This window comes from Corvus kubaryi, unplaced genomic scaffold (genome assembly GCF_017639235.1).
Source record: "Corvus kubaryi isolate FWS band 111438036 unplaced genomic scaffold, C.kubaryi_AGA036_p1.0 68, whole genome shotgun sequence".
Taxonomy (NCBI): Eukaryota; Metazoa; Chordata; class Aves; order Passeriformes; family Corvidae; genus Corvus; species Corvus kubaryi.
In genome coordinates, this window is record NW_024582056.1 from 15,718,360 (window position 1) to 15,739,441 (window position 21,082).

The following is a 21,082-nucleotide window of genomic DNA, read 5'->3' on the forward strand; positions in this document are numbered from 1 at the left end:
GAAGAATTTGCAAACTCCAGATTAAGGCCTGAGAAAGAACATCAAGAAAAATGGACAAAGAAATTACTTCTTTGTTTTTCCCCCTATAACTTACTGTTGCCAACATTCGAAGAACAAAAATTAGATTTGTGAGGGTTGTTTGCAGAGGAGGAAAGGAGAGGAAATGTGGGGGCTGCACAGTAGCTAAACAGAAATGTGCACTGATGGGCACATCCATTCATCCATCCATCCATGTTTGCATGAAGCAGACAACGTGCACTTGAGACAACCCCCTGCTTCATCTGCTGACGAATATTGACAGGTTTTGACTCCTGCATCTGGACCTTGCCTTGATAGAGGCAATATAATCCAAATTGTGCTTTAATAATACAACTGCACTACCAAAACACTATGGCTAACTTTGAGTGTTATTATTCAAACCCCTTTCCATCTCTGGAGACTTTCATTCAATGTGAAACCAGAGCTGATTTTCAACTGAGCTCCTTCTCTTCATGTGAGGCCAATATGCCTTATCTAGTCAAAAGCAGCTCTACCTCCAGGATTAGACACCTGATTTCATTAAGACTTCTGAAAGCTTTTAATTAAGGATCCTTCCTCTTTACACATGCCTGCAATCACACAGTATTGAAGACACCAGGTAATTTCCTCATTTAAATTTTGTCCCCGGTAGGTTTCAGTAGCTGCTCCTTCAGCTGGAAGGCTTTCTGCTGAGCCCTGGCAGCAACCCCCGGATCTGAGCAGTGTGGTGTATGACACGTGCACTCGCCTCTGGCATGTAACCAGAAGGAACTGCAGCTCCAGGGCTTCAGGGCACAATAAGGAGGACAACACCATTCAGGTCCAGCACCTACCTCCAGGAGACAGCAAGTCTTCTGAGGTTGTGATGCTGATGTAAGCAGTCAAGAAAGGCAGCAAAGGGAAGGTGTGATTTCAGTTCAAACCACTAAGCATCTGAATTTAAACATGTAGAAAAAGAACAAACACTGAGAAACTAATATTAAAACAAACCTGATTTAAGCCAGGATTTTTTTTTTCTGATTTTTTAAGAACCATTTATAATCCAGAGAAAGATATAACACCATTCCTGACTTGGCATTTTTGGTACAGAAACAGAGAAAACAGAAAGTGTTCTGAGGTCCAAGACAAGCAAAGTGTTAAGCCTGTTGGCCATGCCTCTGCTGTCACTTCAGGGAAGTCCCACTTTCTGACTATCCCATCAACAAAGCAGTTGCATGGTAGCAGCTGTAAATGCCAGAGTGGAGAAGGAGAGCGAAGCAGAACGAAGGGTAATGAAGCACAGAGGTGCCTTGAACCCTTTACTGATAGAGATTACCTAGAGAGACTGCCAAGAGATCATATTTATCCCTTGGTAAGGCAATGCCTTTACTGCAAGTTGCACGCAACCTGAAGTGAGGCTCAGGGTGCACAAACAGGGCTTCAGTGCTGCAAATAAGTCTGTTCATCTAGAAAGTCCTTTATTGTTGCTAGTCCCCAGAGAACCCAAGAAGTTCTTTCATCTTTTTTCCCCCTCAGTGTCTCTATGCAAAATACAGGACCACCTTTCTTCTCCAAAGAGTGATGATCTTTCACAGCTCCCCACTGATATCACACTGTCCTAACCCAAACTTTGAGGAATGAAGCTCCTGCTTTGTATTTCTCAGATACGATAACCCAAAATTTATTAATCTCTTATCTTCTTGAAAACCCTCAGATCTGCCTGGACGGACAAAAAAATCCTATCAAGCTTGGTGGGTAAATATAGTCCTAGAGGAAAAGGTCTGTGACGGGTGAGTTTCAGCTGCTGAAGGACAGAGGTTATGGGGAAAAGATCCCAGCCCCCAGGCAGGGGCTGCTTTCTGCCTGTCCTGGCTGCTGCCTTGGTGCCCAGCTGGAGCCTGCAGCACCCAGTGCTGGTCACAGCTGGGCCAGCAAGCCACAGAGGACAGCTGGCTCTTCAAAACAATGCACCTCACTTTGCCAAACACATAAAATGTCACTGCTAAACTCCACAGATGAACAAAATACACACAGAGTGCTGATTAACAGCAAATTAGCAAAGTAAATGACAAAGAGATTATACTCAATCTGCTTCTGTGAATGTGTGTGCAGCAGCAAATGAGCACAAAGGTGCCCATTTAATGACACCAACATATACAAGTGGACTAACAAAGACTGCACATAAACCCACTCATACACAGCAGTTTGCTTGTTTGGATATACCTCATTTTGCAGGCCGTTTATCAATACCCTTAAAATAACTTCACTTACCAGCATACAATTCTCATCAATAAATATGGACTTAATTGTCTTTTTCTAAGTGTAAAATGTGGCCCAGGGACCATAATCCCTCTGATAAGATACCCCACCAAGAATACCATGTAGACACATATTAATGTATTTTCACTATTTTTACATGCATATAGGCATACTTAATATGCATACAGAAGCTTATACTAAAAAGAGTTCTCTAGCTATTTTCCACTGTAACTACTTGTTACACTTTATTGCACACAAAAATGGTTTTGGAACTTGAAAAATAAATATTGTCCCCACCATATTCCTCTCAGAGAATAGCAGCTGAATCCATGCATGTATCGTGGCCAGAAGGCAGGGATGAGTCCACAAGCAGGTGGTTTGGCTGCCAGAGGTCTGATTTGAGCAAGGGGGTCCATCAGGCAGAAGTGCATTTTCAGCCACTTGTGTGCCCTGGGACCAGCTCTCCAGACACGGAAGCCATGGGTCCAAGCACTTTCTGCCCTGTGCAGTTCTCAAACATCAGACCCCAAGAAGAACTGATGGAAGGAATAGTTTGGGTTTACACACACCTGGAAGACTGAAGGAGTTGAATGCTATGGTATTGAGTACATAGAGACCCACTGGAATGGAAATATTTAAGCAGCAAATGAGGGGAAAACTTGCTGGCAGCAATGAAGAGGATCTCGGTCATTTGGCAAAGTGACGTACGTGGCACCCTTAGCAACTGGCAGATGAGTCAGGCAGAGGAAGGGAATAAGAAGGGTCTGGGATGAGATGAGAAGTACAGCACAGTTTTGAGGTTGTGACAGATCCAGGGATAATCTTGACCTGGCTCCCTGACACTGTCAGTGCCTGAAAAGGAATCAGACTGCAGTGGGAGCTCAAAGCGGCAGCCCTAGGGAAACTACTAGGAGACCTGAACTTATCCCTGTATAAATCTATTCAATTTCTGAAGATTGCACACAACCTGGAGCTCAGACTCTGATGCTGCAGACAGGACTGTCTGTCTCTAAAATCCTGCAGCAGGAAGCCATGTTGAGCTTAAGACCAGTCAAGCAAGCTGTGCTAAGCTCCACAGATCAAGATAATATTACTACATAGAGGGGGGAAAAAAGGCATGCGATGGATTGCTTCATTTTTGGCAAACACACAGTGGACAGAAATGATCACCTCAAGCACTGCTAGCTACGGGGAACTGACAATCTGTCCAGAGCCTGCTGCAAAGTACTCTGAAAAGCAAATGAGATTATTAACTTTCAACTGGACACCATTACACAGTTACAAGTCAGTTGCCAGAAACAAGAGTATTAAATGGAAAAAGAAGTTCCAAGCTCTGAAAATTTGTCAGGGAGTCAGGGTTTATTGTGAAGAGTTCGTCCTGTACTAGGAGAAAGGAAACTTGAAGCTGATGATTGAACCACCACCAGTATTAATGAAGAAGGGAATATCTGTACCAGTGCTCAGGAAAACAGTACCTTACCTTTACGGGATAAAGGATGGGAATACTTGCTCATTGCTGCAGCATGGAAGAAAAATTCCAACTGTTTAAATATATAAACCCTGAGGACCTGATTACAACAATACAAAATTACACCTTACAAAGCTTTACCTTCCAAATATTTTCCTTTTAGAATGAACACATCATTTGGTTAAAATATAAGGAAGCACCAAAAAAAAGGAAAAAGCCGGAGCAAACACAAACTAAGATGAGTTTCATAACATGGGAACTGTATTAAATAATGAAGCAGCAACTGATAATGGATGTTAGGCTAAAGTGTGTTTAGGACAGATCTAAATTTAGAGCAGATCTACAATATAACAGATTTCTGGTAAAAAAGGTGTTATAATGTCAAGAAGGGGGTGTGGCTGTGGTGTTGAAAGCTGGTATCAGAGCAGTTGGCTTTTTATGGATATATAAGAGACAGATAAATCTTCATAGAAACTCAGCGATTTTTGGTTCTAGGTCCTACCTCCACTTTCTGCAATGCAAACCTACATCTGCTGGGTACACCAGGGACTTCAGACAGCAGTCATCCCACCAGTTTGCCACTCAGAGGAGTGTGCACTGGGAGGTAATAGCCACCCTCAGTTTCAGGGCAGGAAGATGCCAAGAGAGGATGAGGACAGAACTCCTGCTCCCTCAAAAGGCCTCCGGCAACAACCAAAGCAGATTAAACAAGTGCCTTGAGAGTGCTATAATAAACAGATAAGGATGTTTCAGCTGCAAGCCCAGGCAGCCACCTGAAGCAACTTGCAAATTATGTGAACACCAATAGTAAAACCAGGTGCAATCTTGGGAGCTCGTGTTGTATCGCAGCAGTTGGCAAAGCTGGGTTTAGCTGGGAGAAGATGGACATGTTGTGGGGACCACCATGCTCAGGAGCCTACCTACCCATCCTTCAAAGCCCCAAGACAACAAATTTGTTTACACTTTACCTTCATATTGTGCAATGTTTTCTTCATTGTAAGAAAAGACAGGAGATAGGGCCAGGAGGGAGAAAAGAGCCAGCTAATACATGCTGCCTACTTGGAGAGAACACTGACAGACTGCCTTGCCAAACCCCTTATGCAAAACCATCTGCAGTGTGATGGAAACATTGCCTGACAGAGCTCAGGAGGCTCACAGGGAGCAAACTGCTGGTATCAGCACAATGCAGACAAATGAAGGAAAAGTCCACTGGAAGTGCTGCTTAAACAGAGGAACAATAACACAAGTTTATTTGGTAGCTGGTGGTCAGGCTTTCACTGGGAAGTCAGCTACGCTATGGGTGGCTCATGACAATGAAATACCCCAAATACTACTGTAATCTCTCTCTTTTCCCTTTTAGACAGAACTAGATGTATAGAAAAATAACAGAAACCCATCTGAATAAGAACACAGCCACTGCACACTGGATTATTTCCATATGAACCCTCAGTTTCAAACAAATGATGACCATTGTGTGACACGAACAAGAGTAAAAAATACTGAGTAATGGTCTCTGAAATGTAATTATTTTAAACAACCTACTTAAACTGTAGCTAACACACTAAATCCACATGTCCACAGTTAAGAAAGTGGAAGCATGAAGAAGAAACACTTGTGCTGCTTGTCATGGCCCTGAATGCACTAGAGGCTGATGGCACAGCCACATGCTCAGCGCCTTCCTCCTCGCTTTCCTGTTTTGAACTCTGCTGTGATCCAAACTCAGCTCAGGAACTTCCTGCAAATGCCTGATCTAAGTTTAAAAAAAGTCAAGCTTCTTGTCTGAAACAGTTTCTCCACCTTAAGTCTTCAGCACATGGCACAGTTGCAGAGGATGACATTTATAGCCCGGAGAAGCTTTTCTGGCAGAGCTGTGCATCAGGAAAAGAGTCCTGTTGTGTCATAGTAGAAAACCGATGTCTTTTTCTGAGGGTTTTCTTTAACCTTCACTTACAGGTTCAGAGCAGCACTGTTATTTCTAAGTTAAAAGCAGGCCACGCTATTTTATTAAAATCCTCTTCTCTCTTTTCAGCGTTCTCAGTTTACTGGAAATAACTGAACAATCACTTGCCTTCTTCAGCTGAGTGATATTAAAGTTCAAGTCAATTCTAGGCCAAGTTTTGAAGCACAGTAACTATAAGCACAGAAAGGAAAATTCCCAGGAACCACCATTATTTTCATCCTGAAAATCAGGGTGGAAATCACATAAGATTCTGCAAATTTCTTATTTGGTTTTAAAACAAACTGGACTGAGAGTTAAAGCTCAATACTTGTACTCACCCTGATCTCAAGGACTGAAGTTCAGCCCTATATAGCTCAGCTGAAAACCAAAGAAGCAGATTAGGGGTTTTTTTAATCACAGGGAAATTCTTGCATTCCTAAAAAAAAAAAAAAAACCAAAAAAGGAAAAGGAAAGAAGAAAAAAAGAAAAATTATCATAGATACTTTCAATTTACTTACCCAGTCAAGCACAGGAGAGGTCATTTATCAGCAGTGCAAATTAAAAACTGAAGCCACCTCTGCTCTTTGAATTAAGGCACTTGCTGTCTGTCAAAGCAAAGTCTACAAACTAAACAAAAATCATGCATAACTGTGGTGAAAATTTTAACCCTTATGCACTGAATCAAAATGTGGTGCCAATAGCAGGCTGGTTTTACATGGGCAGCTGCAAATATTTCAGTGACAGCTAGAAAGATGTTTGATATAAGCCTGAAAGATTTGCTTTCTCATTCTTTGTATTCCTCAGCTTTCTGGAAAGGCCCCAAAGCAGACTACTTTGGGCAGGTATAATTCCATGCTTCCCCCTGCATTTTAAGCTAGCTATGACAAAGTTTGACAGGACTGCTGGTTATTACTGCTAACCCTACAAGTTCCTAAAATTTCAGATCACACAATTTACAGCACTATTAGGCCCAGGAAAAAGGTTTTCATTTTTTTCATATGATTTAACAGCTGCCTGTGGCCTTGCACCGTTGTACTCATAGTAACTGATGCTCCTGGCTTTAAGAAGAAATAAAGAGGGTGCCAAAAAGTGGTCCAATATAAACACTTCAAATCTGTTTAAAACAATTGTTTAATGGTTTTCTCTAAGACTTAATCCCTTGCTGCTACACAAAAGTAGTGCCCAGAAGTTTTTTGAAAGGTTTTCATTACACAGAGGAAAAAAAAAAAGACTTCACATCTTGGGAGAAACTCAAAATTCAGCTCAAAAGAGAGGAGGTTGCTATCAAAAGAGACGTAGCTTTGGCTGGTCAGTGTTCTCTGATTTTAAGTCAGCTTTTCATAGGTACATCTAAACAAAAACCTTGCTTAAGGCTGACAGCCTCTGTCCAGATCCCTGGTACCCTTCATAGCACAAAACCAAATAAGCACCTCTTGGGGTTTTTTTGGTTTTTACACCTTTAAAACACTGTCAAAAAACAATGTGGAATTTATATGCCATGTGGAACCAATCCTGGCACCAACCAATTTTGTCTTTGCCATGGCTTTAAGCTGTCACTTTGAAAAGGGTTGTGCCTTACAGGTAAGGTGCAACAAAATCCATTCACACCAAGAGCAGCCAAGTGATCCGAGGCAACGTGTGTCACTTGAGGGAGGTGGCAAGGACCTGAGTGGCCAGTGGCAGCCACAGCAGCCCACGCTTTAGCTTTGCCTGCCACAGTGATTCAGTCAGAAAGGAAGTCAAGTGAGGCCATGGGTATGGATTGTCCCTCTTAGCAGGGCTCTGACTCTAGATACAAAATACTTTTGCAACAGGAAAGGAAAGCAGAGAGGAAATAAAGCCAGTGAGATACACTCTGTGTAGGGAAGGTTCTGAAATTTGATGCAGCCTTTTGTACCTGGTTTGAGTTCAGAAAGGGAAGGGTGGATGGTTGCTCTGATTTGGTGAGGGAAAAGCCACATGAAGTGACTGTAACAGTGGAAATTGCATGAGGCACAACTGCAAGAATAATTACAACCCAGGAAAGCACAGAGCAACCCAAGAGCAGCAAGACACCATACCTGCCTGCCTTCTGCTCTGCTCCAGTGTTACACCTCGGATGTAACCATGGAGTTACATTTTTGACCTTCAAGACAAGGGGGAAGGGGAAAAACAAAGTGAAAATACACTGTGCAGTGTTAGCAAAAGGAGAATAGACCCCCCAAAAAGGCAAAAGTGAGCTCATTTAGCTGTCATCATCAAAATACCTTGCCAATTCTTTGCAAATTTGTGTGTTATGCATTCTTCCTTAAGGGCAAAGATTTCAAAATACTCAGCCAACTCAACACTAAAAGTGTTGGTTTGTTTGTTGGGTTTTTTCTTTAAAAAATTGCTTTAGGTATTATTTTTTCCCCTGTGAACTAGATACTCATGCTGACAGTTGCAGAATCCTGACTAGCAGGGCTTTCCACACAATTCACCAGAAACATTTAAGTCTAAACACATTATCTTAAGTCTCTCTGCTCCCCCATACCTGCACCCTCCCTTTTCATGAAAAGGGAATCTGACAACATCCTCTGAATGCTAAGCAAACCTTCCTTTTCTTTAAAAATAACCCTGTTCTACTCATGCACAGGAAAAGGTACATGAAGATGAGTACATTCTTTTCAATGGGAAGAGAAGGATGGCTTTTGTGGGCTATTCCTTTTGTGAATGAAAATTGAACAGGGCATGGAGCAACTGCACTGTTGTTCTTCGGAGATAGTCCCTGTCACCAAAAGGCCAGTCCTGGAGATGGTGCTGATTTGACCCTTAGAAATACACTGCCCCAGCCTCAGCATGCCCACCTCTTTCAGGATATCCAGAAATCCCTCCTGTGAAGCAGACACAAGTGATGCCATGCGAGTGACAAGGAGTCAGGATGAGAATATCTTCAGAGGGAGTCTTTTCAGTTCACAGTGTTTCACGTTCATTTCCAGTTGTCATCACATTTTAATAGACCTCTTATCTTGTCTCTTAATAACCTGCCTCTGTGCCTACCACAAAACTGGGGAGTCCAAGTCTCTGGGCTGTGCTCTGCAGCCCAAAGCAAAAGCTCCTTGTGCATCTGCTGTAGAACATGCAGAGCTGGCCTTTGTCACTGAGCTGGTAGTTGTGCGTAGAGGTGACAGGCATTAGTAACCTGCCTGTAAGAAGCACGTGAGCTTGAGCCCAGTCACTTGTTTCTGAGAAAGGATTGTAAAATAATGGTTTAAGTTTGGCTCAAACTTGTGAAGACATGTCTTTTTCCACTAGTTATCAGATACACTTTTTGGCTCTCCTAACTTTAAGAAAAATAATTTGTTTTTTCCTAGGACTCAGCTATATGTATCTATTGTAAGTTACTTAAACCAACAGAATGACTCCTGGGAAAGCACAGCTTGCCCCTGTGCTGACCCAAAACATTTCTCATTTGCAGAGACAGCAAAAACTGGCTAAGAAGATACAGCAACTTGGACTTTATAAGAGAAAAATCCTGATTTCAGTAAGTAGAGAAGTATTAGACATCAATCTTTCAGGAAACCAGAGAAGCAATTGTTCATTGAGGTTTTTTTACTATTCCCATAACTGCCAAAACCTAAACCATAGTATTGCAACTAGCAGGGCTGACGCTTTCTTGTGTCAGGTTTTTTTTTTTTTCCATTTTTATGTACCAGCAAGGAACAAATCTGTTCCAAGTCACATTTACCCCATTACCTTTTAATCTGAACACTATCAGGTACAATACGAGCTTCTACTTATTCTCTCCTTGATTATATACAGTGCATTAAATCTATTTTAGCTAGTTAACATTCCTAGTCCAGGCACGTCCGAAAAAAATTGAGCTGAACTTTACAGTCATCAAGCTGCATCCACAGGATGCAGGAACAATCACTTCATTAGTCTTTTGCAACAGTTTAGCTTTCAATAAGCTTCATGCTCTGAATAATCAAGACAGTCAGAAGTCGAAGCTCACTTCATCAGTTTAAAAAAAAAAAAATCAAACAAAAGTTTGCACACAGTGAGATTGTCTCTAATTCGGCTTCTCCAAGCTACAGTTTTCGTCTTGGTTGTACATATACCCAACTCTTTATTTCTAATATCCATGACCGGAAAAGTAACTCTTCCTCTCCTCATATTTGGGGTACAGTTGTGCGTAGCACCATCTAAATTCCTTCTTAGCCACAAATTGTAAGGATTCTCATGGAATGGGAAGGGAGAGAGGAAAATGAGCACAGACCCATTAATTCCATTTGTGGGTTTTAAAGTGCTCTATTTTCGAAAGAAATATGTATGAAACCACCTATAGGGCTAACGTGAAGTGCTCAACACATCGATAGCTGCTTGTCAGGGGTCGCATCTCACAAACACCTCACTGGCATGTCAGCCCTATGTTCTCCCATCACCTTTTTGAGAAGGGGCAAGTAATGCCTGAAGAGGCCACCTAAACACAGAGACTAGAAAATAAAAAGGGAATAAAGGTAGGTATTTATTTGAAAGAGCTTCTGGGGAGCCAGAGGCTACTGCTAAGATGGACCCCAAGATGGACGACCGGTCACAAGTTCTTCACCCTTTTATAGGTTTGGTTCATTTGCATATCAGGGTTAATTCTCCAATTAAAGCTTCAGTTAATGATGTAGTTTCCCCACGCTTGCCCCCCCTTTTAGAGGCTTTGTTTTATACTTTTGGCCTAGGATGGTCTGGGTGTCCTTGGAGAGCAGGCCCGGTGAGGCTTTGTTATGTCTACCCAGCATGAGAGAGCAGAAGTTAACAGGCTACAAGAAACTTCAGAGTTACACACTGAGCAGTACAGGATTTGAAAAACATGAAAGTTAAAACCTAAGGTGTCACAGGAAGAACACAGTATAACCCACCCCAGTGATAACAGAACTGCAGCGAAGAACTCTGCCAAGGAAGAGGACGCTGAGGTGGCTGTTCCCTAGCTTTGACAGCTAATACTACAGACAGCATTAGGTGTACTTGTCTAAAGAACATCACACCATTAACTAAAGCAAAACTGTCTATGGTAATACCTTGAAGCACAGGTTTTGTGGTGCAGGGTTTAATGAAAATAAACAGGTACCTTTATGGAGCAATTAGAGTGGATGGAGCTCAGATATCTGACTACAGAAAGAAATTTATGATGAACTACCACACTGCACATCTCAAAAAAAGCTCAGGTAAAGGTTGGTGCAGGGCAGGGGGGTTGTTATCTATAACTAAGTGCTATTATCTTCTTTGTGTGTCTGGTAACATTTGTCCTTCTTACAGATGTCTTCAGAGAAGTTCCGTCAGGGGATGCATAGGACTCATGTAACTTCCTTATGGAGCTATAATATCATGGAATGTGAACACAGCAAAGTGTGACAATATACAAAAAAACCCAAAACCCACAAAACAAAACCAAAACTCCTGACATTAATGATGTCTGCAAAACAGGACAAACCACAGCCTTCTCCAGTTCCTGCTGCTCTAACCAGCAATATTAAGGACTGTAAGAGCAACCCACTAAAAATCATAAATATCTATAGGCAGTACAATTGTTTCTGCTGCTGAGAGAGTATCTTGCAGGGCAGAAGAGATGTTTGGTCCCAAGAGTTGTCTCCCATCCATGCCTGAGATAAAGCACAGGAGAACTCTTTGGCACAGTGCTCCACAGTTCTCCAACATGAGGTCTGGGAGAAGGAACAACAGCACTGAACAGCTTTGGGAGAGCAATAAAAGCATTCCCACTATCACCAGCCTTTCCAGTCCGACAGCCAGAATCACATCTAACGGATGTCTTTTTAAATTTCCCATGCATCACTGACAGGATGAGAACCATTATTGTGTCTTGCTGATGTCCAAGTCAAACACACAATTAATGGGCAGACTCATATAGCCCCATGTCTGGAAGAAAGTCCATTACACATTCCTCTGATATTTCCCACACAAGATACAGTGACTTGAACCAGAATATTCAGAGTACGTAGCAAATGAGTCAGAAGCAAATCTGAGGCTCAGAGCACCAAGACAGCAGTGGTCAACTGCTCCTACACCAAAACACAAGGGCCTGCTGTGTTGTGGATATTACACCAGCTGGTTATGTTGTGCCATCAGCTGCACCATGCCAAAGGCATTGCCTGTTTACTGTCCAGAGTAATCTGACCTGTCCATGATGTCCATGTTGCACAGTGGTGGCACCATGCTGGCCAGAGGCAGAGAGGTGCTCTCAGGCTTTCAACACCAACTGCAGAGCAGACCAGGTGTGCTGAACTGCAGTGAACAGGGAGCTCTAAAATGCCAGCACCTGAGCATCATTGAAGAGTCATCTCCAGTTACTGGCCTGACAAAGGCAAAAAATCCCTTCTATGCTGACCATGTGCTGAGGGGTGGGGATGGACTTTTGGGAACCCGAAGAAAACAATTTCTTTTTAAAGATGTCAGTGGTGATTTAAGATCACTCCAGATTTATTTGTCACAAATCTGACTTCAGGAACCAATAGAGTTAATGGATTATACTTAAATGGTTTCTGAAGCTTGCATAAGGCTGGAAGATCATTGATCCAATTGGACTGAAGTGTCCAGGAACAAAGTATATCTTAGGAGACTGATCTCTGCACATTCAGGAAACCCAGCCCTGGCAAGCCCACAGCCAGAAAAAACCCAGAACTTATGGATCTGGTTTCTACAAAAGCCATGACTCAGAAGAAGATATAATTTCCTCCAAGTCACATTCCAGCACTGTGGCATAGGTTGAAATGCATTTTTCAAGGCAAAAGTACAAGGCAGAAAAGTGGAAATGGCACATGATTCCTCGTGGCAACCCAGAGCCATGGAAAGGAAGGAGAACAATGAAGCGTCTCCTCACACCAGGGACCTGACTGAGCAGGGTTGAGGTGGCACTGGCCAGTTTCTGTACCAAACAAGACAGGCAGGGCTAAGCATGCCTACACCTTTTAACAAAGTTGTACAACAGCCTCTTGAGTATAGATTGGGTGCACATGCTCCTGCTGCTGGGTTCAACTTCAGTCCTAATTGAAGCAGTTTAATGTGCTTTGTCTGAACTACTTCACGTAAATACGCACATATGCACAATCTGTAATTGAATAATTCTCTGTTTTCATTCAGTGATTCACATTCAAGATCACAAAAAAACAGGCCAGATCAGAATAATGATTGGCTTTGACTACAAAGGGTAATTCTGAGAGCTACTTCATTCAAGCATGCCCTAAGTATGGGTAATACAGTTGGTTCCTGTGGTTTTCAGCATCTGGGAATGTGAGAGAGGATTTTGGGGTTTGAGATTTTTTTCCAGTTCATCCACTATCTAAGTACAGCCACATTTAAATGGAATTATGTGTGCAACTTGATCTCACTGCCTCAAGCACACATTTCTTTCATCATTTCACACAGGGAGAGGTTCTTTACTGTGGGTAATGGAAATGACACTTTCCACTCCCAGCACTTCCCTGACTCTAAAGAGTACAGGAGAAAGCACAAGCAAAGGGTCATTGGCATTCAACAAGCCATCGCTTACCCTATTACAGAGATCATCTATAGTGACAGCTGTTATATCCTGAGATCCTGGAATACTTACCACCAGAACTGGTCATTTGAGCTGTGTCTATCTAACTGGCATGGACTGAAAACGCTAGTTTGCTAATCTGGGTAGCTACCTGAAAACATTTTCAGACCAAAATGATCCATTAGAGACTCAGATACCCTGATGAATCAATTCATGAACATCAAAACCAGGAGAGAAAACAGCAGCTAGAAAATTCTTCCTGTTTTCACTGAACTTAAAACAAGTTTTTGCTCTGAAACAATCCAGATCTCCTCATCGCACAGCCAAGGCAACTACAAAACTTACTCTCAAGTTCTTTGGTCTGAATATTTCCAATGCTGAAGTCACCACAGCAATAAAAGCTGGGCTTCTTTCCCACTTCTTGTGGACTGGACATGGACCCAACAGTTTTCCTTGGACCATTTCACAGGATAGGTGCCTCTCTTTGCCAACATTAAGTTTGTAGGAAAGGCATATTTCTAGAATTTACAGGAAGTAGTGGTGAAGTCTCTTGAAAGAGTGGTTTAACCTCTGTTCTATTAGCAGTTCACTCTCAGTATATGAACTATACATGGCCAACTGCTAATAGTCCCAGAAGCAGGAAGATGACAGTATCTGCAAAGTAAAGATTTATGATTAACTTTGAAAGGCACAGTGAAAGGCACAGAAAAGTTGCAGGAAAGGAAATTCTGATTAGGTACTGGCAGGGAAGTAGGGGATTCTTCACCATGAGAGGGGTCAAACAGGTTGGCCAGAAGGTTGTATCCTTCAAGACAATGAGAAGCTGACTGGGAGAGGTCCTGAGCAGTTTGATCTAACTTTGAGGTCAGCCCTGCTTTAGCAAAGGTTTGGACCAGATGACCTGCAGAGGTCTGTTCCAACACAAGAGAAAAGCAAAAGTGGGAATGTCTGAAACGTGTGACTGAACCAGTATCATTAAGTACTGAGAAAAAGTCCCAAGTTATTTAAGACAGCAAATTAACCAACCCTAGGTGACTAAACAGCATACATGGAAAGAAAGCAAAAATCTATAAATTTGACTTTATGCAAAATGGAACAAAGAATTACTTCTGTAGTCTTGTATAATAAGCTAAATATTCCGAAGACTAAAATGCCACTGAGGATCACTTCCTGAAAACATTTACTTAATGCAATATTGGAATGCCTAAAAAATAAAGCACAAATAATGCACATTTCTAAGGCAATATATATGTTCTCATCATTATCCTAAACACCACAATCCAATTCTTGAAAATAAATAAAAAATAAAAAAAAAAGAAGACACAGAGAAAGGTGATGAAAATGAGACAGGACTTCACAAGAGATGATCCCAAAAGGCTTTTCTGAAGAATACGAAGATGAACGACATCGAAGTTATGAGAACTCCTAATGACATCCATCCAGTGAAAGAAAGAAAGATGCATTTAAAATTGAAGGAAGTTCTATGTGTCTTACTATTTACTCCAGGGGTGAGGAAACCAGTCATGATTGTTTCAGAGGCAGGTTGCTACCTATGCCCCAAACCAGTGCTATGACAATTACTCGGTTTGTTGTCAGAAGTAGCAGTTTGCTTTCTTCTCACAATTCAATTCTGCTATGGAGCAGTATCACCAAGCCTGGCAAGGTAAGGATCACCTGACACTGCATGAAATGCAAGCAGAATGCTACAAAAACACCCTCTAAGATTCATTAAGAAAGTGAACAATGTCGTGAATTAGTTTTCTTCTCAATGCCATAATTTCTAGCCTTTAGATAACCTATTAGTTATGTGCCAGTTTTGTTTTCTGCATTAGAAACTTACTATTTCTATTACTATAGAAAAGTACTAATTTATTGTTCAAAGTACCATACACTGTGCTCACCACCTTTACATATCACAACTATGCTTAGCTGAACAATTCTCAATCATCAGTGGTCAGAGTAAGATGCAAACCTGAGAACTATTTGCTTTAAAATGACTGTAAGAAATGCTATAATAGACCTGAGAGCAAACAGCACTGGGACACTCTGCAAGTTTCAAACTTTGCACATTCCTGTCGTCCTAAATCTCTACTGTTTACAATTTCATTCAAATCAGATACAAGGCTCCTAAAGCCATCAAAATTTATTCTGCAGCACTTATGTTTTCCCACATTTCTTCATTTGAAAGCTTGAAGGAACAGTTAACGTAGTGAAGGAAAGATCTGAGTTACTATTTCTTAGTTAATCTTCTGAAGCACATTTGCATCTCCTCACTTACCTTGAAGGGGAAATATAGCAGAATAAATCTGCCAGGGTTTTGCTCATCTCTCTGAATGTGCTACATTACTTGAACAAAGACAAGAAAGAATTAAAAAGGATTATCTTAATTTTGTTTCTAACTTGTAACACAGATTCTCTCTTTTGCTTACAGTACATACCTCAGATGAGGACCATTGCTGTGATAAAATGAAAAGCGACTGCTAAGCCCCTTTGAATGGAACTACCATAAAAATAAAGCTACTAAAATACAACTTAATTTAATACTGATAAAACAAACTGACAGATTGAGACAACAGTCACAGTCATATGTACACACAGATAACTTCTGCAACTTTCAGTATCTGAACAGACTGAAGAGGACCTAATCAGACCTGGCGGAATGTAGTTATCTAAAGTTTGTACCATAATGTATAATTTACTTCAACTTAGTTAAAAGGCACTGGTGTTTCTCAATAAATGTCATTGCACACGCAAATGAAAAGAGATGGAAAATGGAACACAGCCTTTAGGACATGCATAGGAAATTTATGCTAAATACACTGAGCACAGGACAGACAAAGGACAACAAGAGAACTTACCAATTCTCTTCAAAATATAGGTACTGATTTTTTTCACTACCCTGCATGTATTTGCTATCAAGGTCAAATAAGACAGCAGTGGTCTTTCCCCACCCCCCCTCCTATGTCTGAACAGCAATAAATGCTGAGGAACTGGAGTGGGATTTCTACTGGAAACTATTCATATGTCTCATAACACGGGTGTAACAGTAAGGAAAGGCAATGCTTTAGTTTTTTCGAAACAGGTTAAATAAAAATTCCTACAGAGATTCTTAAAATTCTATCTGAAGACTTCAGCACAAGAAGACAGACTAGATAGAAAGGAATTAAGTATGCCTGCAACTGATACAGCCAACTAATATTCCTACTCCAAGCTGGTATATAGAAACACTCTGCCTGTAAGTGGAGGACCACTGCTGGGTGACACAACTGAGCAGGGTCCTAAGGACCACTTGCAGCAGGGAGCTCTGGTGACACAAGCTTCTGTGTCAAGAGAAGCTCTAAGATAACTCTGTGTGGGAAGCTGTTCCGTGGCCATGTTTGAAAAGTGCTTAATACGACAGTATTTGAAATGCACGTTGGTGCAGGGAATTTTTGCAGAAGCCCTGTGTTGTCCACCAGCACAGCACAGCTGCTGGGCACGTGCCACAGAGACATGGACAGGCTAAGCACAGCCCACTGCCCGTAAAACCAGCACCAGTTACCCACCATGGGACTGGCTGAGCTGAGGGGTTTGGAGCCAAACACCTTGGGGCTGCAGCTGCTCTTGGGTCTGCTGCTTCCCCTCCCCATACTCAGCAGGCAGGAACTGGTAACATATAGGCTGGAAATCTGATTGTTCCTTCAGCTTGCTGACAACTTGATACATGCAGTTTAAGTTGTGCAATTATTTGTACTGCAGTTTTATGTGACCGATATATAAAAGGACTTGTTGAAATAAGAAGGGTAAAATCACAGTAACTTTGAGGCCTGCCTATGAGTTTATCCTGCAAGCCATGGCACTTCAGTTTTGTTAACAGGATATCACAGCAGGAATCATAAGTGTTGAAAATACAAAGTGAAAATGTGTTTTGTGTGTTCAGTCATGTGCTGTGTGCATATGAAATCTGAAAGAAATTAAGAAATTTTGAAAACTTACAGGACTTTTGCACTGCATTTCTCATGCTCCTGCTTCTCACTCCATGAAAGCTTACCCAACTCTGATTTAGAGCCTCTTTGCTGGAAATGTTTTTAAAAGGATGTTTTGTGTTTGGGAAATTGTTTCTGAAGTAAAAGATACCACATTTTTAGGCACCACCACACACACATGCCCTAAAAATGGCTAGTCTGCTAAGATTAAAAAAAAAAAAAAAAATTACACTGTCACCCACCTTATCCACTTCACTGACCATAAGAAAGGAATAAGTCTTCTCACATTCCTCACATAACCATTAAGATGGACTTTTTCCCTTTTTTCTTTTTTAAGTCATCTTGGCACTTTTCAATATATTTCTGTTAAACTGCTTTCATAAATCCACTTCAATCTCATACAATTTGCAGGACTATCCAAACAAAGGGGTCAATATAAGACAGTTAGATATTTGGATGTTTTATCTGATATTAACCCCACACTGTCTCAGCCCATGTATTTTTAAAGTAGCGATGTAATAGTACAATTTGTTAACCATTCCCCTGCTTTCTGCATGAAAACTCTTGTGTACTGCCACAGAAATAATGGAGATAACACTGACTACAACCTGGGATAGTAAATCTAAAAAGGCCTTAACAGCCAAATATAATTCCACACAACTTTTGCATGAGTCTAGGTTTAATTTGCTTGACAGGACAGTTGGCCAAACAACGACATTTATCATAAAAATATCCTCTCCATTAAGCAAATCTCATTTTTCTTTCCAAAAGAAAATTCAATGAATACTGAGTGTTCAGTGGCTCATTTTCAAGATCAGCCCATACAGATTTTTTTTAACAAAACAAAGCAATTCAGTTAAAAAATGCAGACCAATGTAATGACATAATCATATTGCTTTTGGCTATGTTAACTTTAAAAACCATGCCAATTTCGCTATTTTTCTTTAGGTTTTATTAGAAAAAAGCAGCAGATCAACATTACAATTCAGAGTCTAATCTAAATATGCACTTGACAATGAAGCACATCTGAATATGAAGTGAAAAAGGATTCCAGAAAACCTTCAGTTTTGCCAATCTTCTGCTACCCAAATCATGTATCTTTTCTTCTGGCTTTCTGATGACTGAAATCAAACAAGGAACAAAAGATTTATTGCTACGAAAACAAAATTGTAGTAGAGTAGTACAAGTCTTGGGCGCTAAAGCATACTCAAGTTAACTTAATTTCAAAGTGTACTTAAATCTTTTGTTTGGCCATGAAAGTCCATAAGCTGACTGACCCAAGTATAAATTGAAATGGCAGGCCTGGGAAAAAAAAAAAAGTTAGACAGCATGTTAACCTCCAGTTTTCAGACAGTAATAAAAAGATACAATTCCAACAGCCAAGAAATTAAAATTTTAAAAAAGTTGATCTGACATTCAAGAGCTCAGTTTATTCTTATGCTCATTTTGTTTGCGCCCAAAATAGTTTTAGACTCGCCAGGAAAAACAGAAAGTATTTATGGACTATCACACAATTGAAAAAGAGAAACAATTGCCTTTTGACTTGGTTATTTTCCCCCACTGAGGTATAAAATCTACATATAAATTTGATACTTCACTATAACAAATTGTACTTTTCATAGTTCTGATTTAGTTTCATTAAACCCTGTTTACTTTTTGTTCTTAAACCACAGAATTCTTATGTCATGATACTGAATCTGGTTTCCAGCTCTCTCTTTCATTTATTTGTGGATCTATATTTAGCAGTCTGGTTACCACTGCTAACCAGGAAAAAAAGAATTCTTGAAACGTTCTTCATTACAACAGCACTTTCAGCATAGGTTACTGACGTGCAAGCAAACTAAAACGATATGTAGCTCTTCAGAGAGACTATTTCATTGATTATGTTTCCACTGTCCAAAGGTTCTCTAAGTTATTTGCTGGAAGAAACTCTTTCAATCTTGTAAACATCAGTGGGCACAGTTTCACTGCTATGTGTGGTAGTTTCACATCCTTATACAGGAAGGCTGGTTCACAGATACTGAGAAGCTGCAGGAGTTCTAACAGCTGAGGAACTGTGGATTCTGCTGAGCAGAAGTTTCTTCTGTTGCTACTTAACAGTGTAGCCAAAGTATCAGCCGAGGTAGCCCAGTCAATCTTTGCTTTTCTTTAGAACCCCTCAGAATATTTCTGGAAGGGTGACGTTGCGGAGCAGCCACTGCTGGGAGCGGCTGCCGGTGCAGTCTCTGATGCTGGGTACCTGGCTGTCCTCTTCAGTGGCTTTGTCCAGGCACTGGTTACTGTTCACATGCAACAGGGTTAATTTCTTGAAGACAAAATAAAAAGAAATTAGCTTTATAAAAATCACCAGGCATAAGGCAACCAAAAAATTCCTAGTTGGCATCAAAACTTTTTCTGTATGTAAGAACTAGACAAGACCCTGTGGTTACAGACTCCAGATCCCAATCCTAAAAAACACTTAAATATGCTATTTGACATTGTAGATACTAAAAGCAGTGCTTTATGAAAAACAAAACAGTCTGAACTTGTAAATGATGTTCTTTATCAAGCAACATCCACCATTCTTTAAATAGGACTATACAGCTAGGGACCTTTGAAGAGTTAGAAATTACAGGTTGGTAAGACATACAACTTCAATTATTAGTTATAATAGCAGCTTTTATCAGATCAGAATGAATATGTTTTCAAAAGTACATTTATTTCCTCAGCTGGGGACACAATACTGACTTTACACTATGTTCTTTTAGCACTTCTTCGGCTCTTTTCTAAAAGTATGTTCTTTTATAAAAAGTATGTGCAATTTCACGTAAGTATACATCTTTTCCAATACCTACTAATCTCATTTATACAATCTTTGGTAAACCATTCCATCTACACCTCAGCACTACCCTCATGGAGAAGAGCTCTTCAGAAGCTGCATTTCCTGCCACTGTACTATGGATACTCCTCAGTGCACCAACTTGCCTATGGTACCACAGGCATTACTATCAGTGTTTCCTCTCTCATTCAACAGCTCAGCCTGGACACTGGAATGACTGGAAAGTCGTGGCCTTATGTGCACAAGCAGCAAAGCATAATTAAAAAAAAAAATCAAATTCAAAAGCCTGAGCACATCAATCCCCTGCACTCAGAGAGGTGCTGAAGAATGAAGGAAGGAGTCGAACAGAGGCAGAAAGAAGAAAAAACTACAGAAAAAAAAAAAATCACTCAACTATGTAGGCAGGAGTTCTTTTAAGTACCTTATAACTTATTTTTGAGCTTTATTTGCCATCTTTCAGTAATGTTCTGAAGATTATGCCTAGATTTTCTGCTACAGAATATAGCAAAAAACCACATATAACCAAATTTATGGCTAAGGATCAACAAAGGGGAAGTCTGTGGCAATCACTGCAAGACAGACTATTGCGATTAGGTGCCTAAAGATGCATTTTTCTTAGCACTGATAAGGTAGAAACCTAATGAAAACCACTTGCCCTTTGGTAAATCACTGTAGGTGGTAGTATTATTCATGTTACTGCTTAAGTCAGGTAAACTAACTACATTAAAACCAAGAACAAATAGTTCCCAAGACCAATTTAATCCTGCAAGCCTTCAGCTTTCTTCAGTGTCCTATAAACAGTTGCCAGCAATGTGCAGAAATCCTAGTAGAGATCCATTGTCTTCCACATTAATGCCATTCTAATCAGAAAATCATACTTATATATTTGCTCTTAGTCTAAAAGGCTGCAGGCTTTGTTAACACCTCAGCTACTGAAGTCTATAACAAGTATATTTAGTCAGAAACAACCCCCACCTTGCTTTTTAATTAGTGAAATTACTTTTTAGTAGCTAAATATCTAAAAGTTCTTTTTAAAAACAGTCGTTGCAAATATACTGGCAAGATTATTCATCCACAAATTGTCTCACAACTGTCTTTTGTAATAACTGATTTTAAATTAATAAGCTTGAGA

The 21,082-nt window shown here is 40.6% G+C and overlaps 1 protein-coding gene across 2 annotated transcripts in view; it reads right to left on the minus strand.

Annotated features, from left to right (window-relative positions):
• Positions 1-18,070: 18,070 nt before the first annotated feature.
• Positions 18,071-21,082, minus strand: part of GALNT1 (polypeptide N-acetylgalactosaminyltransferase 1) — an 87,240-nt gene continuing 84,228 nt past the window's right edge. For both annotated transcript variants that reach the window (XM_042048888.1, XM_042048886.1), the window contains exon 13: positions 18,071-19,437. In XM_042048888.1, the coding sequence (XP_041904822.1) occupies positions 19,291-19,437 (147 nt within the window). In that variant the 3' untranslated portion in view covers positions 18,071-19,290. The remainder of the gene's footprint in view (positions 19,438-21,082) is intronic.